At 36.8% G+C, this 27,884-nt stretch overlaps 1 protein-coding gene across 4 annotated transcripts in view; it reads left to right on the forward strand.

Annotated features, from left to right (window-relative positions):
• Positions 1-318: 318 nt before the first annotated feature.
• The window catches only part of RBM25 (RNA binding motif protein 25), a 52,481-nt gene continuing 24,915 nt past the window's right edge, over positions 319-27,884 (forward strand). The window contains exons 1-6 of one of the 4 annotated variants that reach the window (XM_045822282.1): positions 319-507; positions 9,245-9,365; positions 14,945-14,994; positions 16,746-16,913; positions 20,761-20,818; positions 24,009-24,169. In XM_045822282.1, coding sequence (XP_045678238.1) covers positions 9,260-9,365; positions 14,945-14,994; positions 16,746-16,913; positions 20,761-20,818; positions 24,009-24,169 — 543 coding nt within the window. In that variant the 5' untranslated portion in view covers positions 319-507; positions 9,245-9,259. Of the gene's footprint in view, positions 508-4,458; positions 4,515-7,989; positions 8,039-9,028; positions 9,133-9,244; positions 9,366-14,944; positions 14,995-16,745; positions 16,914-20,760; positions 20,819-24,008; positions 24,170-27,884 lie in introns of those variants that run through there. The other 3 variants (XM_045822283.1, XM_045822284.1, XM_045822281.1) reach the window with 3 other exon arrangements.

A 27,884-nucleotide genomic window follows, 5' to 3' on the forward strand; every position in this document is an offset into this window, starting at 1 on the left:
TAGCAGTCCATCGAACCTGAAATGCTGAACTAATCCCCAAAACAAACTAAGAAAAGTGAGACACGCTCTAACCCCCACGTAGTGCCCAGCCAAAACCTTGACCTCAAGATGGCGTCGCGTAGTCACAAGATTCAATCAGCTCCAATCAAAAATGGCAGGGTGGGTCGTAATTTACGGCTTGAGCCTTTCTAGTCCCCACTAGGCTCTCCTTCTCTATGGTTATTCGCCGGGGCGTGGGGATTGAGAGCCAACCATAAAGGCTCTCTATATGCGTTCTTCTCTATGGTGCTCCTCTCCGCTCCCCCGGCCGCAGTGCACGCCGGGCAAGAGGAAGACCTCCAGAAGCTCCCCGCGCAGCGCGGCTGTGTTTGCGTTGCGGCCTGTGCGAGTAGTCGCTTTGGAACCAGGTTCCCGGCGAGCGGCGCGCAGAAACCTCGAGCCGGTGGATTCGTCTCGTAACCCAGAGCCCAGAAAGCCTTGAAGACAGTACCGTTTCCTCAGCGGCGGGTGAGTTCACCCCTATGAACGCTTGTGGAAACCGAGTGCCTCGGCTGCGGGAGGAAGGAAAAGACGGGGAGGCTCCGCAAGGGCCGGGGTGGGACTAGGGTAAAGAGGGGGGCTGGGTGGGGGAGGGGAGGGGAGGGGCCGGGCACGAGGCTTGGGTTTCTTCATTTCTCTAAGGTCTCGAAAACCAGTGGGCCCGGCAGGAGCCCGTGGAGGCCGGACCTACTTACTGCCAGTGCTTTCCTTCTTGCATTGTCGCCCACTTTCCCTTTTCATTTCACGGTCGGTCGCAGTGAATCCGGTAGGCTCTTTCTGGGATCCACGTTTGCCACAAAACGATCGGTCTGCCTTTGGGGAGCCATTCTCGGAAGCCCCTTTCTGACCCGAGCCTACGGAGCCCTGAGTTGGACTTTCCGGGCCTAGGACTCGCTTGGCCTAGGCTCTGCCTAGAAGACAGCCAGCACTCACCCTTTTTAGAGAGGCGGTGGCCACCAACGGATTTCTTTCCCTTCCTCTTTGATCATTTAGAGCCCGCCCCTGAGTGAACTGCCGCCCCTCTCCGCCCCCCGAATTTAGCTAATGCCCACCTTTTTAAGCACCCTCCCGGTTTGCTAGTCTAAGATTGTGATGAGTATTGTGAGCCTGCCCCTTCCTCCATTGGAGGTTGCAGTAAACTGTATCTCCATTCATTCTAGGCGATGACCAAGCTCCACATAAAATGTGTTACTTCTTTCTCATCCTTCTTTGGTCTTCAGTACTGCTTTTTAAGTACGTTTGTCGAAATAGATCTAGGAGTATGAAGATTATTTTGAAGTTATGTAATACGGATTTATATTGCCATGGAAAAGCCAATTTGATAACTGGGCAGAATGGAGCGGACCAAAAGGAGGGAAGAGATTGGACTTTTGCACCGGACCACTGTAGTGTGAAGTACTGTGAATTACATAGTTAGCAATAGTATATAAACAACTTTTATATTGCTTTGGGAGATTTAATTTTTAAAAGATTGTTTCCAAAAATATGCAAGCCTAGAGAGGCATTTAGTTGGTCATCAATTACACATGATTCAAGTAGATACTGTACTATTCTCATTTTAACTTTTCTTAAATCCTTTGTTGTCTACATTTGTAAAGTAAGGATTGTAATAGTATTCACCTCTTAGGTTATTGGGATTGGAATTAAATAAGAAAAATACATGTAAAATTCTTAGTGCATTATCCAAATAGCATAGTGTTTAGTCTGCATTAACTGGTGGCGTTATTTAACAATTTTCAGTGATGTACAAGAGCCTAACCCTGATTCTAACATTCTTTCAGTGTACTGTGAATAGATAGTGAATAGACTAAAACTCTAACTTTTAAAGTCAAAGTTAATCCTTAACATGAAATTTCTCATTGGTATGTTATTACTAGAAAGAGGCACTGTGACACAGTGAAAACAGCCCTTGGATTGGTAATTTGAGGATTGTGGGGACCTTGGGGTCCCCAGCCACTCACTGTGTTCCCTTGGACGAGTTAGCTTTTCCATCTGTGAGAGGAGCATAAGTGTATCTGCACAAGGTAATTTGGGAGATTAAAAATAATATATGTTGAAGGCTTTTGTAAATGAAAGTAAATACAAATGTTAGTTGCTATTTTTATTAAATAATTCATCTTCTTGGGGTCACACATTTCCTTTTTTTGGTCACCAGAGTGGACTTCTTTCTTTCTTTCTTTCTTTCTTTCTTTCTTTCTTTCTTTCTTTCTTTCTTTCTTTCTTTCTCTTTCTTTCTTTTGGTAGAGAATTAAAACGCTCTTAGGAAGAAAATTATTATCCCGCTGTTACATATAGGCATCATGTGTTAATGGTAGTTTGACTAAGTTTATTTTGTGGTGTGCTATCTTTTTATTTCTCTGTGTTAAGGCTTTTAATATATTTAAAAAATAAGTTCATTTTAACTTTGGGTAACTACTTAAGATCTAATATAAATTTGGAATTTTCAAATACTTTCTTGTCCTTAGACTAGCTATATATTTTTCTTGCTTATACATGATATAGGGGAAAACTTTATTAACTGTATTAAAACTTTGGAAGCAGAAGTAATCATTGAGTCTTTTAAGGTCTTACAAAAAATTCTGTGTACTTCTTAAATCTCTTGATAGTCTTTGACACTACCACTGTCAGTCACCATGATTTTGATTGCTCAAAGATTTTGAGTAGCTTTTTTCCTACTTTTTAAATTTTGAAAATAAAAACCATTTCCACTAATCAGAATGAATGAAACTGCTTTTTTAAACTTTATTTTTACATAATTTCAAACTTAAAAAAAATTACGAGTTGTACAAAGAATTCTCAAATATCTTTCACCCAAATTACACAAGTGTTAACATTTCAGCAATTTGCTTTATCCTCTCCCCTTTTTCTCTATATTTTCCTTCTGAAATGTTTTGCTACTAAGTTATATTTGTGGTGTTACTTAACCCCTAAACATGTATTTCCTAAAAACAAGGACATTGTTTTATTTAACAACAGTACAATGATCAAAACCAGGAAATTAATATTGATGCAGTATTATCTAATCTACAGATCCTATTTTGCCTGAAATATCCTGAATTGGTATTGCTTTTTTTATAGCAGCTTTATTAAAGTGTAATCAACATAAAATTCAGTCATTGTAAACTTACAATTCAATGATTTTTAGTAAACATGCAGAATTGTGCAACCATTGCCCCAAAGGATCCCTCTTTCCTGTTTACAGACAGCAGGGTGGAAATCTCAGAAAATGACTCAAAACACTTTCTTTCATATGTGAAAAGCTTTCCTGTGAAAGAAAATGTTAGTTAAGCATTTCCCATTCATCTTTGGAGATAAAACACTTTTTCCTGGGAATAGTTTCGAAAGACTCCAGGTCTGGAAATTCAGTTTGAGAAATGATGTTTTGAGGGGCTTGCTTCGCTTAGGCTGGGGTGGCTTTGTCAGTCCCCTGTGTCTCACCGGCTATAAGCAGGCCAGGAAATGGTGCACGCTGCACTAATTCTTTACATGCATCCTGGAGCCATTGGACTAGTGGCTAAACAAGTATGTAACTTAAAATTTGCTCTTTCAGAATTAGTAAAGTAATACTTAGAAAAGAACCTGCCACATAATCAGAGCTATATATTTATTGAGTGAATGAAAAAGTTGTATAGGAGTATTTGCTGAGGAGAGTCTATTGGTTCATTTGCTTTTTACCATGTCAGAAATTCGGCACAGGGTCCTGATGGGGTTAGACTGTAAATCTCTCCCTGGTAGAAATATTTTGTTTTTATCAGGATAAATCTGCAGGGGCAGAGGAATGTGTATAAGCAGTAATGGTATTCTCAGGAGTGCAGAAAAAAAAGTGTAAAAGAGTATAGTGAAAAAGCAGAATACACTCAAATGTTGAATGGTAGAGATAAATCTTACTTAGAAAAAAATTTTTTTTTTTGCAGAGGGGAGACCAAATTTGTTTAGATAAAATTTATATACAGTAAAATGCACCCATTCTAATTTCAGTTAATTTTGATAAATGCATAAACCTGTATGACCATTGCCACACTAGAGATACAGAACATGTTCGTCATAGGTTCTTGTTTTTTGTTTTTAATATTTACTAGGTAAAAATGCTTTGAACCTTCTAAAAGTGCAGCACAACTATTCAAATAACTTTAAAATGCTATGTAAATCTTTTCAGTCTAATAAAAATAACCTCTCCATCTCTTCTTCTTAAATCCCACATACATGTGCTTAGCAGTTGGCTACCTTCATGTTATATCCAGAATCTAACAACTTCTTACTACTTTCACCATGCCACCTGTTCCAGACCACCCTCTCTCATCTGGATTATTGCAGTGCTGGTTTTTTTTTTTTTTTTTTTTAATCCTCACCTGAGGGTATGTTTATAATTTTAGAGAGAGAGCAAGGGAGAGAGAGAGAGACATCAATGTGAGAGAGAAACATCGATCAGTTGCCTCCCGTACGCACCCCTTCTGCGGATTGAACCTGCAGCCAAGGTATGTGCCCTGACTGGAAATCCAACCCCCAGCCTTTTGGGGTGTGGGACTGTGCTCCAACCAACAGAACCACCCAGCCAGGGCTGGAGGAGTATTTTGTTTTGACCCTTGTTCACCAGTCTTAACACAGTGGCTAGGAATAGTGAAAATATAAGTCAAGTTTAAAAAAAAAAAACCCTTTTAATATTTCCCAAAATCTTTATAGTGGCCCACAAAGCCCTATACCCTCTTCTAGTAATATTCAGCATTTATTTCTGTGTACTCTGCCCCAGCTGTTGGCCTTGCTTTTCCTTTTGTGAACCTTCCTTGTCCACCTCTGGCTGTTTGTATTTGCTGTTTTCTTTGCTTGGAAAGCTATGGCCCCCCAGATATTAAGAGGGCTTCTTACCTCAGCCTTGTTCAAGTGTTTGTTCAAATGTTACCTTGGAAAGGCCTGACTACTGTATTTAAAGTAAAGTACTCCCTAGCTAGCTCTCTTCTCCACTTCATTCTAGAAAGTAACGGTCAACTTAGAGTATTGCAATTATCAACTATAGGTAAAACCTGATAAACTTTGTTTATGGTTATAAAAGTTTATTCTTAATCATTTTCACATATGTTAAAATATATAAAACTTTATGTTGAGTCCTGGAGATGTGGCTAGATTGGAGTGTCTTCCCTTAAAACAAAAGGTTGGCCCTGGCTGATGTGGCTCAGTGGATTGAGTGCCTGCCTGCAAACCTAAGGGTCGCTGGTTCGATTCCCAGTCAGGGCACATGCCTGGGTTGCAGGCCAGGTCACATCCCCAGTAGGGGTTGCATGAGAGGCAACCACACATTGATGTTTCTCTCCCTCTCTTTCTCCTTCCCTTCCCCTCTCTAAAAATAAGTAAGTAAAATATTTAAAAAAAAAAAAGTTGTGTGTTTGGTCCCTGGTTGGGGAGCATAGGAGAGGTAACTGATAAATGTTTCTGTCTCACATTGATGTTTCTCTTCTCTCTCCCTTCCTCCCTTCCCCTTACTCTAAAATCAATGTACATGTCCTTGGTGAGGATTAAAAAAAACAAACCTTTATGTTGAGGTAAGTGGTTGAGACTCATTTTAGGATCTTTAAAATGAATAATATTTATCAGAGATCACCAGAAATGTTTGTTTTTTGAATTTCCATAAAGAGCCATTATCTTACTAAGATTACCTCTACCTTTGAAGTTCAGCCTATGAACAAGCAAGTTTTAAAGGATTTGAGGTAAAAGGGAAATATTTTATAGAAGAATTAGAACTCATTGCAATGGGTATATTGGCATAAACTAAAACATAACCTGGTTAACTCTTTACAGAATGAATTATACATTTAAAAACCATGAAATAGTGTTTAAATACCAAGAACTAAGTTTTTATAAGAAATACTGTTTATATCTAACACTTGGGGAAAAGGGATTCTGAAGATGAATTCATGGCCCAGTCTTTATAACTGTTGTGAGGCTAGGCACTGGGTCATTGTTAACATCATTCTGGGCACATGGGGGCTTCTTTATAAATTTGTTTAATGAGGTCCTCAGAGTTCATTTGTTTACTGATTCATTCATTTATTCAACAGGCATTAATACCAACAGCCCTCCTAGGAAAAGTGCTGAGATAAGAGTATTATAATACAGGAGCTTCTGTAAGTAGGACAGTAGCCCTATTTTAAAAGGAGATAGACTCTTGCCTTACAGAATATTTGTTTTTATTTTTGGACAGAAGTATTACAGATGGATTATGTAGAAATACAACACATTTATAGTCTTAAATTAGTTGTGCTTTCCTTTCTTAATTTATGCTGATAGCTACTTATATTTTAAAGCATTTCTAGTATTAGCTAAGTATGTGAAATGATGCTAGGAATTTATTTTACCTGTAAAACCTTCCAAATATTTTAAGTGTATTGTATTTGCTGAAGTTGAAGTTTAGATTTTACAGAATACTTTATACATCGACTTAATTAAATCAAAAGAACAATCTGAGGAAAACTACTGTATTTTGCCATGTATCATGCACACTTTTTTGGCCCACATTTTTGAGGGAAAAAGGATGAGCATTACACATGGGTACAATGATTACACACAGTGGTTATAATAATCCTGTGTATAACGCCCACAAAACTTGGGTGTGCATTATACATGGCAAAATACTCTATGAGCACAAAAGACGTGCTTCTCTATGACTTGCAAAGAAATGTCTAATAAACAGCTAAAAAGATAAGGGAAATGCAAACTGAAACGAGAGTATTTCACCTATCAGGTTGTTATAATTTAAACACTGATTTACTCTAGCACTGGTGAGGATATGAGGGAAGGACATACCCATATACTAGCAGTGGGACTATAAATCTGCACTGCAGTTCCAGAGGATAATTTGGGGATAATGTGTGGATGCATACAGGGGTGATCTGTATTATACCGTTGCACAGGTGCATAGGTACATGTCCAGTTTGTCATGTTCAACATTATTTGTAAGAGGTAAAATGTGGAGCCAACCATTAATGTTGCTTAATTAATTATTGTATGTCTGTATTGTAATAGTTTACTGCCTTACAAAGAACGGACTAGAACTTTATGAACTTACCTAAAGAGATGTTAATGATAAAGAGGGAGAAATGCACGTAACAATGTAGTATGATTATATTGTTTGCAGAAAAACACAAGTGATTGTGTATTAGTTTGTGTATAGAAAGATACTTAGAAGAATACAACGATATATACCAAACTGTTGGGATTAGGGGCGAGAAAGTGGAAGACATGCACTTTTTATCTTCCCTCTTCTGAAGGGTGAGTAAAACAATGTATGATAAAAGAAAATAGTAGAGACAAACATTTTTTAAAAGCTTCTAACAACTCTTAAACTCCTTCAATTACAGCATGTAGGTGGGGGACAACAGAATATATGCTGTTGATCAGGTCACTGCCTTTAGTGGCATCACTGATAATAAATCAACCCACTTACTTTGGTTGCTTTTTAAAATTGGTGCATGGAATCCACCTAGGACATCCTAATATTTTTCTACTTTCTCAGACAGATGTGGATAGTTGAATGTGTTCAGGAGAACATAAAATTTGAGGGGAGGAAAAGTCTTAGATATTTAAGTATTCCTTTAACTAAAAGTAAAAAATAAGTTCCTTTAAGCAGGGGTGTCCAACCCATGGCCCACCCCCCCGCCCTCCAGCTGCAGGCCACGTGCCCTCCATGATGGCTCTGAATGTGGCCCAACACAAAAATCGTAAACTAAAACATGATGAGGTTGTTTTGTGAGCAATGTGTTTAATGTGTGGCCCAGGGACACCAAAAAGTTGGACACCCCTGCTACGTTATTGAATGGTAATATCACAAACCAGATGAAACAGTTCAATGTGTTCTTGTGTTTTTCTTTCTTTTAAGATTTTATTTGTTCACTTTTATAGAGAGGAGAACGGAGGGAGAAAGAGAGGGAGAGAAACATCAAGGTGTGAGAGATACATGGATCAGTTGCCTCTCACACGCCCCCGACCGGGGACCTGGCCTGCAAACCAGGCATGTGCCCTGACCAGAATCAAACTGGCGACCCTTCAGTTAGCAGGCTGGTGCTCATTCCATTGAGCTACACCAGCCAGGACTGTGTTGTGTTTTTAAAAATCAAATGCTAGCATCTGATTACTATATGTCAGCTCTAATTTAAAAGAGCTTTACATTCCAAAATGAAAAAGAAAAGATAGATAAAATCAAATGCTAACATCTGATTCTTGAGTTTCTTTCATTCATTCACTTACTAAATTTCATTCAAGAATGGTTAAGAGGGTTGCTTTTTATGTTTAAGAAAAAATATGACTTATGTATCCCCCTTTCCAGGGGGGGCCTCAGGCTACTTTCGAGCAGGTGCTTGGCCTGGGCCAGACACTGGCTGTGGCCTCACATGCCACATACTGCTCTCCTGCCTATAAAAAAGGGGAAAAAAGAAAAATTACAACATTTAAAAAAATTATTGATTTTTAGAGAGAGGAATGAAGGAGAGAAAAAGATTGACTTGTTGTTCTACTTAATTATGCATTCATTGGTTGCTTCTTGTATGTGCCCTGACCTGGGATTGAACCTGCAACTTTGGCATATTGGGAGGATGCTCCAACCGACTGAGCTACCCCATGGAGTCTATGATTTTTTTTTCTCATTGTTATAAATTTTATTTTTACATTTGAATGTTTGGTTGCTCTGTGACCTGATGTCAGGAGATTTCCCCCATCCCCACATTCATTGCCCAGGTTTGTAGGTGAGGAACTGGCCCACACTGAATCAACAAATACTGTGTGACTTTGTAAATTAGTCTTCAGACAGGTGCTAATAGGTATTTAAAAAATGGATGCATCAGAACAGTTTTTAAAAGTAACTGTTAGAGATCTTCCTGGAATCTGAATTTGGTTTAAAAAGATTCATTGATATTTGGTATTTAGTTTTTGGATATTAACTGAACCTCAAAATTTTTTTCTTCCTTTATATGTATTCCCATACGATTGTAGGAGTCTATCCTGAATTTAGATCGTGTACATTTTGGGAACTTATTTTAGAAAAGATCTAAATTTTAAAAATTCTCAATGGACAGACAGAGAAAAGAGGGTCTTTGCCAACTCCTTTGGGTAAGAAAACTTTAGAATTTTGCAGATACTCTAAACATGAAGGCCAACAAACCAGACATACCGAATTGTAGAGTTTTCAAATAAAATGATTTGTTACGATTTCTTTTTTTAGACTGCTGCAGTAAGAATGTCTTTCCCCCCTCATTTGAATCGCCCTCCAATGGGAATCCCAGCGCTCCCACCAGGGATCCCACCCCCACAGTTTCCTGGCTTTCCTCCACCTGTACCTCCAGGTAATTTTGTGAATACTGTTGTTTTAACACATACTTCTGTCTTCTGTCTTTGCATTATTTACGTTAGGAAGATGGTATGTATGTGACTATTAGTAAAGATATCTGTTAACATCATTTTGGAAATGTGATCTCATTTTACTGTGGCACTGGTTTTCATATCTGGTTGAGTATAAACTCATTTGGGAATTTTTTTTTAATTACTTAAAAAATAGGTAATTGAGCCATGGGGTTCAAAAATTAAAAGGTGTACAGTTAAAGATTTTTAACACATAACTGTTGTTACTATCCTTTTATGGAAAGAGGAAAACAAAGCAGGGTTCTTGGTTTCTTCCTTGTCCTTCCACATAATTTCAAATGTACATTGCAAGAATAAGTATGCGTTCTTTTATTCATTAGTTTTTTTTCTTTCAATACAGATATGCAGTAATATCCTGTGTAAACTGTTCTGCCCCCTCCTTTTTAAAAAGATTTTACTTATGTATTTTTAAAGAGAGGTGAAGGGAGGGAGAGAAACATCAATGTGTGGTTACCTCTTGTACACCCCCAACTGATGACCTGGCCTGCAACTCAGGCATGTGTCCTGAGTGGGAATTGAACTGGTGACCCTTTGTTTTGCAGGCCAGCACTTAATCCACTGAGCCACACCAGCCAGGGCCCCCATTTTAGAAAGACCTTTCCAAATCACTATATAAAAGTTTCCTGTTTCCAAAATTCTGTGAGGTAAAAATAGTTTTTCAGGCCCCATCCCAACCCACTGAAGCAGATTCACAGAAATTGGGGGCCAGCAATCTTCAGTTTTAACAAGTTCGCAGGTGATTCTAGGTATCCATTTAAGAGAACCCACATTTGAGAACCATTGTCTTGAAGTACATAATTAACATTGCTTGGCTTGAGAGGAAGTTTGCTTTTGGTTTATGGTCATAGTATAGAAATTTTTATATTGGGTTGAAAACGTACAAAATCAGTTTCCCTTCCAAAGGATGATGAACGTTCTTAATTTGCATATTAGAAATATTCTGACATGGAGTCTGTAATTCAGGCTGAAATCATCAGTCTTCTAAATCGTCTAGAAATATTTTTTTCTTTTTTTAAAGATTTATTTTTTTAGAGAGGGGAAGGGAGGGAGAGCGGGAGAGAAACATCAGTGTGTGATCACCTCTTGTGCCACCCCATAATGGGGAGCTGGTGTACAAGCCAGGCATGTGCCCTGACTGGGAATTGAACCAGTGACTTTGGTTCACAGGCTGGGACAAAATCCACTGAGCCACACCAGCCAGGGCTCATCCGTAAATACTTCTGTTTGAGGAAAGCTTTTATATCAAGGACTTATAAGTTTTTAAGACATTTATGCATTATAGTAAGCTGTTTTAAGTTTTTCTCATAATCCTGAATGTGTTTTTGTTAACCATCTGCTGCCACAAGTGTAATATGAAAGTTTATATACTATCAGTTTAATGTCCCATGTAACAATCACTGAATTTTAGTCAGTAATTTAGCTGCTCTGTAATGGACTATGAAGGAATTTCTTCTGAAAGGGGGATTGAGAAGATAATGTTAAAACTGGATAAAGGTAATTGTTGACCATCAAATATTATTAAGTACAGAAGCCTGAACCACTTTAATTTGACCATCTATTTTTTTTGGGGGGGGCGGTCATATATCCTGATTTTCCAAATTTATGGTATTATATCTATTTTTTAAATATTTTATTTATTTACTTTTAGAGAGAGGGGAAGGGAAGGAGAAAGAGAGGGAGAGAAACATCAGTGTGTGGTTGCCTCTCACATGGCCCATACTGGGGACCTGGCCCATAACCCAGGCACGTGCCCTGACTGGAAATCAAACCAGCGAGCCTTTGGTTCACAGCCCGTGCTCAATCCACTGAGCTACACCAGCCAGGGCAATATAATATCTATTTTTAAAAATTTGTTGGTTTTAGAGAAATATTAATTTGTTTTTCACTTGTGCATTTATCATTTGATTCTTATATATACCCTGACCAGGGATCAAACTTGCAATCTTGGTGTGTTGGGATAAAACTAAACAACTGAGTTGCATGGCTAAGGCAAGATCCATTGTTTTTAAAGATTTTATTTACTTATTTTTAGAGAGATGGGAAGAGAGAGAGAGAGAGAAACATCAGTATGTGAGAGAAACATCTCCCAGTTGCTTCTTGATTGCCCCCACCCAGGGACCATATGCCCTGACTGGTAATCAGACTGGCAACCTTTCAGTTCTCAGGCTGGTGCTCAATTCACTGAGCCACACCAGACAGAGCAGATCGATTTTTTTAAAAGATTTTATTTATTTTTTTAGAGAGAGGACAAGGGAGGGAGAGAGGGAGGTAGAGAGAAACATCGATGTTTCTCTATCCATGTGGGAGAGAAACATCGATAGGTTGACTTTTGGTCATTCCCAGCTGGGGACCTGGCCCACAACTGAGCCATATGCCCTGACTGGGAATTGAACCAGGGACCTTTCAACTTGCAGGCTGACGCTCAACCTACAGAGCCACACCAGCCAGGGCAGATCCTTTTTTTTTTTTTAAATAACCTTTAATAGTAACCATGATACTTTAAAAAAAGCCCTTATGTTACAGAGTTGAGGGAAGAATAGTTTACTTCCCGTTTCTTTGTGAAGAAATTAAGGGATTGGGAATGAAGCTCAGTCATTTGCTCAGAATCTGGAAAGACTGTAAAAACATGAGTGCTTCAATTTTGTTACTAGTAGAATGGCTTTATAGACTATTTTAAATTCCTTTGAACTTTTATTATTTTTTTTATTTTTAAAGATATTATTTACTTTTTAGAGAGGGGAAGGGAGGGAGAAAGAAAGGAAGGGAGAGAAACATCAATGTGTGGTTGCCTTCCACGTACCCCCTACTGGGAACCTGGCCTGCAACCCAGGCATGTGCCCTGACTGGGAATTAAACCAGCGACCCTTTGGTTCACAGGCCAGCACTCAACCACTTAACCACACCAGCCAGGACTGAACTTTTAAAGAATAAATGTTAAATGCAACATTTACTGATAAACACTATATCAAATGTAACCAGAAGTGTAAGATCATTGGGACATTCTTCTTCTTTTTTTTTTTTTTTTAGAAAGACATTTTGGAAGGAAGGTGAATTTTTTTTTAAAGATTTTTATTTATTTTTAGGGAGAGAAGGGGGGAGAGAGAGAGAGTGAGAAAGAGAGAATGAGAGAGAAACATCAATGTGCGGTTGCTGGGGGTTATGGCCTGCAACCCAGGAATGTACCCTGGCTGGGAATCGAACCTGGGACACTTTGGTTCCCAGCCCACGCTCAATCCACTGAGCTACGCCAGCCAGAGCTGGGACATTATTCTTAAGGCTACTCCCTGATTTGTTAAGGTGAATCAGCATTGCAAAGCCAGATTTCCAGTGTTCTTGCCTGGTTTGGTCAGTGCCATAGTAGCGTGGGCATTAGTTCTTAGAGTGGTAATGCTGTTAATGCTGATTCTGCTTGCAACAGCATACAGTATTTCTTTCTAGGGAAGCATAGTTGGTTGATAAATTAGATTTTAGTTGCATCTCATTCACTGCTTGCATTCTATGTGCTGCGTCAATACTTTAAAAGGTAAAAAAATGAAATGGTATGCTAAACTAGTGTAATATTTGGAGACCACAATACCTATGCAATGTTTAATTTCCTTGACTTAGCTTGTAAGTGGAATTAATTGAACTCGTGAGATAATATATGTGGTGATCACATACATTAAATTAGAAAATAAAGTTGAAAAACAACCATCATTTTCCTTAAAAAGTAATGTATGTATATAGGAAAAGGAAGTTTCCCCCCCACAGTTCCTGAGTTTCCTTCCCCAAAGACAGACTTGCTTTCTTACGAACTTTGGGAGTGTAGCTCTCCAGAGATACGCTCTGCATATCGCAGTGTGTTGACTCCTTCCCACTTCTCTTTCCTTAGACCCTTGACTAGTATCACTCTCTTCACACTTGGTGCACTCTGCCTTTTTTCACTCTCGTGTGTGGATTTTTATAATGGTAGCAGTATAATTTTTAATGTAATTTCTACACCGCATGTTGAGATAAGAAACGTACAATAAACTTTTAGTAACTGTTGAAAAAGAAAAAATTTTTTCAATTTGTCTTTTCTGAATGGTCAAGGGCACCACATAGATTACAGTAGTGAACAAGGGAGTGTTCGGTGTTTTTCAAAGTTAAAAATGAAAAATTTAGATATGCATTGATTAATAGTAATTTTGAGCATCTACTGTATTTAAGTGCCCCACAAATGATCTCAGATAATCTCTCAGACACTCTAAGGAAATCATTACCTCACTACAATTGAGGAAACTAAAGCTGAGGTTAAGGAGCTTGCCCAGGGTTACATATCTGAAATAATAAAACTAAGAACTGAACCTGTTTACTTCTGAAGCTTATGGGTTTTTGTTTTTTTTGGGTTTTTTGTTTTTTTTGGTACAATCTTACATAGTTGTAATTGATAGCTATCTTGATTTTTAGAAAAGATTTTACTTACTCACTTTTAGAGAGAGGGCAAGGGAGGGAGAAAAAGGAGGAGAAAAATGCATGGTGCATTGGCCTGCACCCCAGGCATGCGCCATGACTGGGAATTGAATCCACGACTTTTCGATTTGCAGGCTGGCATTCAGTCCAATGAGCCACACCAGCAAGGGCACAATCTTGATTTTTATCTTTTAGAAAACCATGAAGTTCCTTTGAGTAAGTTATATTGAAAAGTAAATGGGTAGTGTTAGATGTTTAAGAGTTTATTACCAGTCTTAGGTGGATAATTATCTTAAATTGATGCTAAATTTGAATTGAGGAGTGATTTCAGAACTTCTTGTGCTATACTTAGAAGCATTTTAAAACTTGTATTGGAAAAGTAGACACACTCTACCCTCATTGCAACCTTTTTCTTAGTTCTCAAAAGTAAGATTTCTTTATTAGTTACCTGCACAAGGACTTGCAGTACAGTGGCTATTGGTGAGTAAGCAATGTAGTTGAAAACAAAAATCCAGTTGTCAATAGTGGATAGCCCATTGACAGCTTTTAAACCCTCAGAGCAGCAGCTTATGAGATTTTTCTATTTGATGGTGACTGAGATTACTGGTCTTTTTTGCATGTTTTCTGTTTTTATTAAAGAATCAGGAATAACATTCTTCCTAGGTTTCCAGATTAGTTTCTCACTTGATAGTTAAGAAACTTTTGAAGGATTTTTCATTAATATTTGTTAACCCATAAGTGAATTTGTGTTTGTGAGAGTTGCTGATTTTGAGGATGTACTGAACCCGATGAACATGAATCAATATCTAGTTTTATCCTCTTTAAGACAAAAGCATGTCGTGTTGGCCTTTTTGCTTTTAGAATAGTTTTTATGTATATAAGTTTATACAGATTGACCTGATACCACATTACTTTTGAAAAGAAGGCATTCATCAGTATCTCATTAGTCCTACATTTTTCCACCTAAATTAACTATGGCTGAGAATACTTGTACGTATGGCACATAGTTGATAGAGAATACAGTCATATATAATTGTGTGCTTACATACAACTCATTATGCTCTTTCCTTAGGAACCCCAATGATCCCTGTACCAATGAGCATTATGGCTCCTGCTCCAACTGTAAGTATAATGTTAAGGAGGAATTAGGAGATAACAGTAGTGATAGTACCTTTAAAGCTAGAAATCTTGATAACCTTAAATTATTTTAAATGTTTAAAAGAATACTAGGAAGGGTGTGAGCATCCATTTCTATCCTTCTCTTACTTGATTAAGTACCATTTTCACTCAGCTGTGCATATGTGTGGCTGTCCCTAAAATATACTCCCTAAATAAATAGTTTTATGGTTTCTCTCTCACTTCTTTTTAATTTTATTTTAATTGTTGTTCAAGTACAGTTTTCTATCCTTTACTCCCAGCCCAGCCCACCCACCCATCCCTCCCCACTTCTCTCTTATTGTTTAGACTCATTTATTTACTAGTTCAGATTTAGGACATTGGCTTTTTAAATTATTCCCTCATCTTTTTGTCTTGGTTTTGAGAGATAAGAGAATGGTATGACATATCTGGTCTTTTTTATTAAAAAAAAAAATGTAAGAGTGATCCTAGCCGAAATACAAACTTTGAAATGAAATTTGTGTTGAATCTATTTCTATTCTTTCCTCCCACCTCCCTAATTTTTAGCCTTTCCCAAGCTATTTTTTCCTCTTTTAGTATGATACCGTAGTTTTATTGAGGCCTTTCTTCTGGGGAAGTGTTTCATCATTTCGTCTTAGGTCTTGAATAATTAGCACATTCGTTAAAGCTTCTGTAGGCTCGAAGGGTCTTAGTTAAGAATGTTAATATACTATAACACATGAATAAATACCCCTCTCACCTGTTATTTAACAAGGTATTTCTTTTAGTTCATTGGTAGAATATTAGGCTTCATTTGGAATTCCACTATGAGAGAGGGTAGGTCTCATTATCTTCAACTGTTTTTATACCTGTGGCTTTTGAAAAGGGAGGGGAATGGTGTCATTCACATTAGAAGGAAGGTGGGAAGTAAGTGGACAAATAAGAATCTGCGGGTGGGGTGGTGGAGTGCAGCTTTTCTTGCACTAGACACTATTTTTGGTCATTTTGGAAAACTTCCGTATGACAGGTATGCTTAGTCTCTTGCATCTCATCCTAGGAAAATGGCATTTGGGGTTTGAAGCAGCTCCCCCAGTTCACCACTGTTTATTCAGTGCCTAATGTGGGTGTTTTGCTAAATTCAGTTGCATGTAAAATGATGAGTAAGACTATTCCTTCCTCTGGGAAGCTGAAAGTTATAAAGGGTAAATTTTAAGTGTGAGGGAGTGCTATGGGAGTATTTGAATATTCTGCAACAGGATTAGCAGGGGTGACTGAAATTTGCTGTTATACTAGTATAGTTATAAAGAAACTTCTGGGTATATTTGATAATTTTAAATCATTTATGATGTTTTAAACAATAAAAAATTCTCTTAAAGTTTCTATCGAAGTTATTTTTGCTTTTCCAAGTTTTTAAAAGAAAGGTAATTCAACAGTAGGACTTTACTTGTCATAAATGTTTGCATTAATGACAAATGCTGTGTGCTTTAGGAGCTTTAGATTAAGTATGTAGACCTTTTAATAATGATGTGCTATATACAGGGTGAGGAAAAGTCGGCTTATAATTGTATGAGAAGCAGTTTATTCTTGTATTATTATTTATTAATTATGATATCATTGTTCATATGAACAACTGTGAACCTGCTTTTGCCCCACCCTGTTTTCACTAATTTTCATTGATGTTTTTTGCCTAATGTTACATTAAACATGATAGGAAGTTTAATTGCCAGATCAAATTTTATTGCCTTTCTTCCTTCTAGGTCTTAGTACCCACAGTGTCCATGGTTGGAAAGCATTTGGGAGCCAGAAAGGATCATCCAGGCTTAAAGGCAAAAGAAAATGATGAAAATTGTGGTCCTACTACGACAGTTTTTGTTGGCAACATTTCTGAGAAAGCCTCAGACATGCTCATAAGACAGCTCCTTGCTGTGAGTCAAACTGTTTACTTCTCATTAACATTTTTTTTTGTTGTTAATTTTAAACTTGGGAAAAAGTAGAAAGAGGACTTCGAATAATAATTTTCTCCTTTTTATTTTGAAAATTTTCAGTCTACCAAAAAAAGTTGAATAGTACAGTGAGCACTCTTGTAACATATTTTGCCACATTCACTCTGTCTATAAACATACACTGCATACTTTGAGTAATCGGAGAGTAAGTTGTGACCTGACATTTCCCCTCTGAATACTTCTTGTGTCTCCTGAGACTAAAGACACTCTCCTACATGATCACAAAATCATTATTACACTTAGGAAATTTAAGGATGATACAGTATTATTAACTAATATACACAGTTCTTTTTTAATTTTTAAATTGAATTTCATCAATAATTTCCAGAGTGGCTGTTTTTGTTTTTGATCTGTGATCCAGTCAAGGCTTATACATTGCATTTGATTGTCCCACCTCCTTAGACGGCTTGTTTAATAAAGAACAGTTCCCTGCCCTTTGTTTGGTTTGCTTGTTTTATTTTTTGTCTTTTATGACACTTAACGTTTTTGAAGAGTCCATTTTTTTTAACAATATCTCTCCCAATTTGAATTTGAGTGATTGCTTATAGTTATATTTAGAGTAAGCACTCTGCAATAATACTTCGTGGCTATTATATTGTTCTCCTTGCCACACAGCAAAAGGCATATAGTGTCTCTTGGTTTTATTTTTGGTGCTATTTAGTTACTACTTGGTTAAGGTGGTCAGCTCTCTGCTTTGGGAGGGTACCTCTTCTCCCTTTGTCATTAATAGGTAATCTCTGGGTTTATATTTGAAGATTGAGTTCTTTTTCCCAGCAACCTTTATTGACTGATTGCTTTTTAAAGTTGTTATTGCATGAAAAGTTGTTTTGACTTGGTAAAGTCATTGGTTTTCTTTTTTGTCTTAGTTTTACAAATTTTGTTCTGGTGATACATGCACATTATTAAGTGAAATAATAATGAATGATTTTATAATGAAAACAGTTCCCATACTTCAGTAATCTCCCCTTTTCTTGGAGAAGTTAGTTTTAAACCTTTTCCTTTTTTATTTTATAAGTAATGTACATTGCCATTTATTTTGTAAATTGTATGATCCTTGCATCAAAAAATGATTAGAAAATAGCCCTGGCTAGTGAAGCTCAGTGTGTTGAGCGCAGCTGTGAAACAAAGGGTTGTTGGTTCGATTCCCATTCAGGGCACGTGCCTTGGTTGCAGGCCAGGTTCCCAGTAAGGGGTGCATGTTTCTCTACCTCTTTCTCCTTCCCTTCCCCTCTCCCTAAAAATAAATAAATAAAATCTTAAAAACAAGATTAGAAAATAAAACACCCACAAAACTGAGCTTTGTCAGATCTCAATATTTTGTGATAAAGTTGGCTTCGGATTCCCCCCCAAATAAAACATTACAATCGAAAGCCCCAATTCCCATATCTTTCTTTCAAAAGGTAAATTGCCAGAGATAGTGCGCTGTCTTAAATTTAGAGTTTATAGTCTCTGTATATTTTTGCTTTAATTACATATTTATAGATTGGTTAAAATTTGCAATTCACAAGTTTTAATTCAGTATTTCTTCACAGTTTGCTTTTTTCACCTAACATGTAGCTTTATTCACTGCTATGTATTGCATTGTAGAAGCATACCATGAATTGTCCATTTTTTACTCACGGTCACACAGATTGTTTCCATTTTGTTTATGTTTTGCTATATTATTACTGGTAATATCATGTCTTCATAGGTGAACCTAAAAATATTTTATTATATATTCTCTTGGAAGTGGAGTTTCTGAGGTAGGGCATGCTTATCTTCAGCTTTACAAGATAATGCCAATTTTTCCCAGAGAGGAACATTGGGAAGACATTTAAAAAAATACCTTCTTTGACATATAATTTATATATCATAAAATTCACCCGTATGATGTATAATTCGGTGGTTTTTAGTATATTTAGAAAGTGGTACAAACACCACCACCACTAAATGGCATTTTTTAAAAGATTTTATTTATTTATTTATTTATCTGTTTATCTATCTATTTATTTCTAGAGAAGGGGGAAGGGAGATAGAAAGAGAGGGAAAGAAACATCAATGTGTGGCTGCCTCCCATGTGTGCCATTTCCCGCCCCCCCACCAGGGACTGGGCCCACAACCCAGGCACGTGCCGCGACTGGGAACTGAACTAGTGACCCTTTGGTTCTCAGGCCAGCGCTCAATCCACTGAGCCACATCATCCAGGGCTCTTTTTGTTTTTTGAAAGATATTATTTTTTAAAGAGGGAGAGGGAGAGAAACATGGATGCACATTCCAACTGGGGCCCTGACTCACAATCCAGGTATGTGTCCTCACTGGGCATTGGAGCTCTCGACCTTTTGGTTTTCCAGATGAATCCCTCTGAGCACACCAGCCAGGGCTCCAGAGCATTTTCATCACCTGAAGTAGAAACCCTGTAACCATTAACAGTCATTTCCCATTGTGTCCTCACCCCAGTCCCTAAAGCCACTATTCTACTTCCTTTCTCTATGGATTTGCCTCTTCTGGCCATTTTATATAACAGAATCAAATATGTGGCCTTTTTGTTTTCTTTCAGTTAGCATAATGTTTTCAAGGTACATCTATATTATAGTTCATATTTGTACTTCAGTCTGTTTTGTGGTCTGATGTTACATTTAGCTGCTATACCACATTTTGTTTATTCATCAGTTGATTTATAGTTGGGCTGTGTCTACTTTTTTATTGTGAATAATGGTGTATGTGTGTAGAGGTTTTTTCGTGGACATATGTATATTTTTTTCAGTTTGAGAAACCCTTTTAAAAACCTGTTCCTGATTTATATGTGCAGCCTAGTGTTTTACTTCTAGGTTTTCTTTGGATTTTTAAATTTATCTCTCCCTCCCTCCCTTCTTTCCTTCCATTGTTCTTGTAAGACTTTTCTTAAGTGTCTGGTGATCTTTGTCCATTCGTATTTAAGAGTAAGGGATTAAAGGGCCTTTGTATAAGCTGCATTTCTAGAGTGCTGGGCATCATTATAGGGTAACCTAACCAACAGCCAGTAGTTTTAAATATTAGTATGTGGATATCTTTTTTCTTTTTAAAATATATTTTATTGATTGATTTGAGAGAGAGACAGGGAGAGAGAGAGCAAGAGAAACATTTGATATGTTGTTCTACTTATTTAGGCATTCATTGGTTGATTCTTGTATGTGCCCTGACCGGGTATTGAGCCCACAGCTTTGGCATATTGGGACAACTCTAAACAACTGAGGACCCGGCCAGGGCTGTGGAGGTCTTTTCTTTAAGGCTGGTGGGTTTCTCTATAAAACTTCGAGTTTCATGCCCAGTGAGCAAATATATGATTGACTGCCTATGTGTGTTGGGTGAAGGACCGAGTTCAAGCATTTCCTTATACTTTCACTTTCTCTTCCTGTTACCCACTCTCTGTATCTGTAGATTTCTTTGTTCTGTTGAATGAGTTACTATCCATTCATTCTGCTTTTTCAAAATTTTGTTGAGTTTTGCTGCTGTTTCCTCATGCTATATTGTATTAGACCTTAAGGTTTTGTACCTTTATATTCTTTCATTTTTATTTTAGTGGTTTCCCTGAAGGGCGATGTGAAAAATTCATTCATATTCAGCTTTGACATTACATATATATTTCTTTCATGTAATAGATTTGTGGGAATTGAATTTTAAGAAACTCAGTTGCTGATATGGTCTTTTTTCTTTTCAGTTATTTTCCTAGTGAGAATATTATTGTGCTTTTTTTGCATTATAAGTTCATTTATTTTGTTATGTAGTGACAACTTTTTTTTTCCTTTTTAAGAAATGTGGCTTGGTTTTAAGCTGGAAGAGAGTACAAGGTGCATCTGGAAAACTTCAAGGTAGGTACATTTTTCCTTATTTATTGAGATCATTTTAACCTGTGTGCATAAATCACTTTCGGCATGTTTTATTCTCATTGTCCTTAATCATGGGAGTATTCTATTAGCATTTTTTGTCTTATTGGAATAGGATTAAAGGCAGTTGAGAAGATGTTGCTGAGCATTGAGACAGTGGAAAAGTATAACAAGAAGGAGATAGGAAAGAAAAAAAATTATGCAGACCAGCTGGTTTCTTCTAAGATTACAAAGCTCTTTTTTACTGAGAGCAGGAGTGATTAATCGAGATGGGACAATTAGGACTTACCCAGAAAGTAGAAGAAAGACGATGAGATGGCCTGGTAGTCTTGAAAGCATATTGTTCTTTTCATGCTTGTTGATAGAAACACCTGCTTGATAGGCTTTCTTTAAACACCTTTTATTATGGAAAAATTCATATATGTTAGAATAGGAAGATCAACTCCCATGTATTCATCACTTGGTTTTAACATTTATCATCAACTCTTGGGCAATTGTGTTTAACCTATACTCCACCCATTTCTTCCTTATATTATTTTTAAGCAGACTTATGCATTAGATTATTTTGTCTGTAAATATTTTAGTGTGTGTCTCTAAAAGATAAGGGCTCTTTAAGAAACATTAAAATACTATTATAAGACCTAAAAAAATTAACTTTTTATTTCCCCTGGTGTCCTAGGTTTTTTTTGTTTTGTTTTGTTTTGTTTTTTAAACTATTTTTCTTCATATCATTAAGTCAATATTGACAGACCCAACATTGAGTCAATACCCAGTCAATGTTCAGATGTCCATTTCCCTCAAATATCAGGTTTTTTAATAGTTTAATTCGGGAACTGGGTAATAAGATATACACATTACAGTTGGATGACTTTTTTTTTTTAAGATGGAATGTCAGTTTTATTTTTTTTCCAGGTTTTATTTATTTATTTTTAGAGAGAGGGGAAGGGAAAGAGAAAAGAGAGGAAGAGAAATATCAATGTGTGGTTGCTTTTTGCACGTCCCCTATTGGGGACCTAGCCCACAACCCAGGCATGTGCCCTGACTGGGAATCCAGCTGGACACCCTTTGGTTTGCAGGCCAGCACCCAGTCCACTGAGCCACACCAGTGAGGGCGGATGACATATTTTAACTATCTCTTTTCCCTTGAAATATTTGTTGGAGAAACTGAGTCATTTGCCCACTAGTGTTTCTTTAGTGTGGATTTGCTGGTTGTCGATCTAGTAGAATAATATGCCATGCATCTTATCCTCTGTATTTTATGTAAACTGGTTAGTAGTTGTATCTTGAGACTTGATCAGACTTGAGTTTATGTTATTTCTTTGATGCTTTTATTTGTAAGAATTCTCTAAAAGTAATCTTCCATAAAGAGATATGTAGGGTATCTTTTTTTTTTATGGTAGCAGTTGTTGATTGTCAATGCTTCAGTGGATTTATTGATTGGGGTTTGCAAAATATGATAGTCTTGAAGAATTCTATCATTCCTTCATTTGAAAAACAAATATTCTTTACTTATTAGTAGAATACTTCTATAAGGATAAATTTTCCCCTTCATCTACTCTTTGCTTACTTTAAGGGTATAATTTATATTGAAAACCAGGACACATGCTTTGGATCTTCATTTTATTTAGTAAAAGCTTGTATCTTCAGCATCCTCTAGCAGTGACTTTTCTTTTAAAGAACTATTTTGAACTTACAGATTGAAGCATAATGAATTTATTATTTTACTTAATAGGGATTAATTGCCATTATTATTGTGGGTTAAGCTTAAGCTCTGATCAGTTAGTTTCCTCTGCAATTTTGGATTTCCATTGGTTTTGGTACAAGCCTGCCTTTGTTATCTGGCATGACAAGACATTCTGAGCTCACTCAAGTAGATTTTCTGCCTTGGACTTGAGATTAGCCATTTCTCTAAGGAGCTCTGGTTCCTTTTAGTAGGAAACTGCTTTCAACATCACAGTCTAGGAATTAAGTGTACTCAACTGTAAGAGTGGTTTGGTCTTTGCTTTTACATCTTTCCAGTACACATTAATTCGAATTTTGGACTAAGAGGTTTTTATTTATTCTTTTCTGTCATATGTCTGTATTTCCTTTCTTCTACACTGAGAATCCTGATTTTCAAGGACACCTGGGATAATAGACTACTTAATAATTACTGGCTTGCTTCACCTCACATTTCACACGCAGTAATTTCAGGCTAATACCAATGCTGTCATCAAAAATACAGTTACTGAAATTTTCGTTTTTATTGACAGATCTTTTTTTTTTTTTTTAAGATTTTATTTATTTTTTAGAGAGAGGAGAAGGGAGGGAGAGAGAGGGAGAGAAACACTGATTGGTTGCTCCTCACACGCCTCCAGCCGGGGACTTGGCCCTCAACGTGGGCATGTGTCCTGACTGGAAACCAAACAGCGACCCTTCGGTTCATAGGCTGGTGCCAACCCACTGAGCCACACCAGCCAGGGCTATTGACAGATCTTTTTGTCCTTAAGATATGTCACACTAAAAATGTATGGTCAAATGTCCAATTTCAAATTCACTTAGAATAGTTTTTCTCTGTTTGGTTATGTCATTAACTGTGTACATATTTGTATTTATTTGTTTAATTTAACTTTCAGTGTTTAGGTTACTTTTTAATTCTGTTTTATTATCTCTGACTTAAAGGCATGGTAATAATAGTGAGACTAGCCTAGTTACTAAAATGAAACAGATGTAGAAAAATTAGATGAGTAACTAGGATAAGAGATCATTACTTTTATGTAATGAAGTTTACAGTGAAGTTTAGCTTCTCAGAAAAGTGCTTTATTTACATTGGAACAGCCTGTTCTCCTTATTTGTAGGTGTTAGTCTGTATGGAATGAATTCGTGAAGTAATTAATAGTCTCAATCATCAAATTTGTTCATTTTATTAACTTTTTTATCAGCACTTCTAATACGTAGCAGTTTGCCTGATTAGAATTTTTTTCCTTTCCCCTCTTTTGTCTTCTCGCTTTTGGTTGAGGATGTAAAAGTGAAACCCCTGTCAAAGGTAATTGAAGGAAAGGGAGGAGTGAAATAACATGAATAATCCTTACATAGTATTACAATCCTTGGTCTCTATTGAGTTTAATTTTCCATACATTTTTTTGTCTTTCATAATTATATTGACATTTTATGAATTCTTTACATTTACTGCTAGCCTTTGGATTCTGTGAGTACAAGGAGCCTGAATCTACCCTCCGGGCACTCAGGTTATTGCATGACCTGCAGATTGGAGAGAAGAAGCTGCTTGTTAAAGTTGATGCAAAGACAAAGGCGCAACTAGATGAATGGAAAGCAAAGAAGAAAGCTTCTAATGGGGTATGTTTTCCATAGTGTTATCTTTTCTAGGTGAAATGTGCTCTTTTAATGTAAATACTTAATATAAATGAATCTAATATGGGGCTTTACAAGATCATCATGCTTGTGACTAACATGCAGAAGGGTGTTTTTAGAGTTTATAGTTATTTTAAGTCTTTTATCTACCCACTGTGGGTGGATGACTGTTGGTTTGCTTGTTCCAGGTTGGGATGAAGGTAGTAAGGGAGGCTGGACAAGGTTAACTTGCCAGAGAAAACATTGGTACAGACTATTCCAAACAGAGCTAATTCATTAAGGCAGCTTTGTAAGTAAGTACAAAATATATTTCAATCTACACAATTTTTATTAGTTGCCCTCTCCTTTAGAAGTACACGAGTTCTAAAATATTTAAAATAAGTATCAGTATTATTTTCCTCAGATTGGTGGCTGTATAAAGCGAAGCTAAAGTAAAGGAATTTTTGTATGTTGTGTTGTATGTATTATTACTTCTTCTCAACAAAGCAAAAAATACCTAAAATCTGAGCTTATATGTCTTTGTTATCCCTTTCTAGTTCCTTTTAGCACCTCAAGTTGAACAGATCCCAAATAGATTTATTATTATCTTTCTGTCTCCACAAAAACAAAACAGCCTTTTGCTTTTAAGTTTTATTATCATTCAAAATAGAATAGGTTTTTAGGTTCCCCTCCCTTTACAACAAATTGTACTTTGTTAAAAAACTCATAAAATAAAGCTATAAAGGAGAAATTATGTATCACTCATAATCCTATCACCATTAGTAATAACCACTGTAGACATTTTTGTTGCATATTCTTCTAGACAGTTTTCTGTATGGATGAAGGTAGTTTTGGTAGGAGTAGTTGTATTTGTCCTTTCATAAACACAGGATTGAATTCTAAGTATTGTTTTGTAAATAGCTTTTTTCTTACCTTTCCTTAGACTTTTAATAATATTTTAACTCATTTCTCTGCATTTAGTTTTATCTCATCTGACTGTTACAGTATTGCCTATATTTCAGAAAAGGAACTATAGTTATGCGAATCCCCTGCTCATCCATCCTTAATGGTTTTGAGTTTCTTAACAGTTTAAAGTCCATTTTCTTAACATAGCACTTATGGCCTGCCTCAGTCTACCTTTGTAGTGTACCCCGTCAGTCACCCTCCATTTGGTCACGTGTCCACACAAACTTGGTTTCTGCTGACATCTCATGTCCTTTTTGCCCATGCATGCTCCCTGTTGAAATTCTGTTCATATAGTTAGTATAACTAAAATGTTACTCAACTCGTGGAGACTTCATCAGTCCTACCCCTTGATTCCTCTCAGGCAGAATTAAATTCTTGTTTTTATTTATAGATTATAGAGAGGCCAAGGGAGGGAAGGAAACATCAGTATGTGGTTGCCTCTCATTTACCCCCCTACTGGGGACCTAGCCTGCAACCCAGTCATGTGCCCTGACTGGGAACCGAACTGGTGACCCTTTGGTTCACAGGCTGGCACTCATTCCATTGAGCCACACCAGCCAGGGCATATTCTCTCTTATATCAAGTAGGTTTTTACTGTTGTTCATGGCAGTCTGCTTTGTAGTATATAATATTGTATCTCTTTCTCACAGCCCTTTATACCCTTTTCATTCCCGTATCCTTCTCCCCATTTTTTGATTATGAGGTAGGACAAGAAGTTCACAGTGTGTGTCCCCTATATCTTGTACTTCCACAGAACCTAGGAAAAAGTCTTTCCATAGCAAGAATGGAATGCATATTTATTGAATGACAATTATAGTATATTGCTGTCCTGATAATCTTACTGTTCTTAGCTAGCTTTATAAGGAAATAATAAAACACAGCTTCTCTGGAGTGTAAATTGTATTTCAGATTAGCGTGTTACCTGTCACATCACTAAAATCTTTAAGAAAAAAAAAACTATGCCACAAGAGTTTTCAGATTTTCCTTGCTGTGATAATTGATTTCTTATTTATTTCCACTAATGAATTAATTGATTCATTGTTTTTGCTGTGTTTATTCAGATGCTTGTGAAGTGGTTTAATTTGTAGTATTTGCAGGTAATGTGCTCTGAATATGAAGTAAAGCCCTTCACTGTATATTTATATGAATAAGGAGATGCACAATTTGTGACTCTAGCAAGTGGAACCACAACTTAAATCTGCTTGTATCTTTCTTCAAGGATAGAACTGAAGCCACCTCCAAAAGAAACAATTATTTCAGATAAAATGAAATAAAAAAAATTAACAGATATTACTCCTGGGTACAGTTGTCAATGGTGCCCAGGTACATGACGTCACAAGACAAACATGGCATTATTTTGCTGAAATGTCAGTTTTCCACAACAATTTTGATTTTCAAAAAGTCAAGGGACTATCAGATAAACTTTAAAAAGTAACTTAGGCAAGTATAACTATATTGTGAAGTATAGAGTGCAGATTTGTCATTTTTCAGGATAAAATATGAGAGGTTACTTGTTTTTTCTCCTTTATTGTTGATTTGTTGAAGAGATTTAGAGAGCAGTGGCTTAAGATGGATGATATGAAAATTGAGACATTAAGAAATTTGTATGTTACTTTATTCAGGCATTTTTCTGATTCTAAACAGAAGAGAAAACATAGTTACAGAGTTCCCTTTGACCAAAAAAGAAACACAAACTTGTCTAGAAAGAGAGACTTTTTTCTGATCCAGAGTTTTAAGAGGAATTATGTGTCTCGTCTATTACCTTGACTGGAAGTTTTCATTGAGATTTTTCAGAATTTGTAGAAGTAACATTTTGACCTTTAGTAAAAATATTTAATTTATGGTAGCCATGCTGATCTAGTCCACCTCCTGTTGCTTTCTGGCTGTTCAGCAGTAGAGGTAGAGCTAGCTGCTTGATTGTCACAGGGGGTGGTTGTTAATCACGCATTCAAGAATGAATTCTTACAAGTGCTGGAAGTACAGATAATCTCTGGAAGGAGCCACTTACATTACATTTTAATTGGTGATAGTTGCTATAAGTAGGAATATCTTCACATCTTTGCCTGCAGATTAGTCTGGCTGAATCTACTTTTCATCAAAAGAAAGAGCTCTGCATTTGCTTAAGTTCCCAAAGAAGTTCTTGTTCTAAATGCCAGAGGAGCCTAGAAGACCTGTTTTCCAACTTTATAACTAGTAGCTTTACTATTGAAGCTATTAAATTTTCCTCTCAAAGGAGCCAAATTAAGTGGGCCACATAAATATCTCAGATATTTAATGGGTTTCTGTGATTCTGTTGTACTGCTAAACCCTTCATCTTTTGCTGTGCAGTATTAATTGAATGCACTTTTTGTGTCTGAAGTGGAAGGAGAAACCTGAAATCAGGAAATTGTTTATGGTTGAGGACCCAGAGGTAGAGCAACTTGAAACCAAAAATAACTGTTCTTTCTATGATATATCTGGTTATTTTTGTTTTCTTACATTTACAATTAGTTAAGAGATTTGGGCTGAATAGCTTTCCTTCTAAAAATGTACGTTTAAATAAAAGGTTTTATTTATGTATTTATTTATTTATAGAGAGAGGGAGAGAAACATCAGTGTGTGGTTGCCTCTCAGGTGGCCCCCACTGGGACCTGGCCTGCAACCCAGGCATGTGCCCTGACTGGGAATGGAACCGGTGACACTTTGGTTCACAGCCCCGAGCTCAATCCACTGAGCTACACCAGCCAGGGCTTTTAAAAAATATTTTATTTATTTA

The sequence above is a fragment of the Phyllostomus hastatus genome, unplaced genomic scaffold, assembly GCF_019186645.2.
Source record: "Phyllostomus hastatus isolate PE091 unplaced genomic scaffold, TTU_PhHast_1.1 phas_scaffold_501, whole genome shotgun sequence".
Classification (NCBI taxonomy): Eukaryota; Metazoa; Chordata; class Mammalia; order Chiroptera; family Phyllostomidae; genus Phyllostomus; species Phyllostomus hastatus.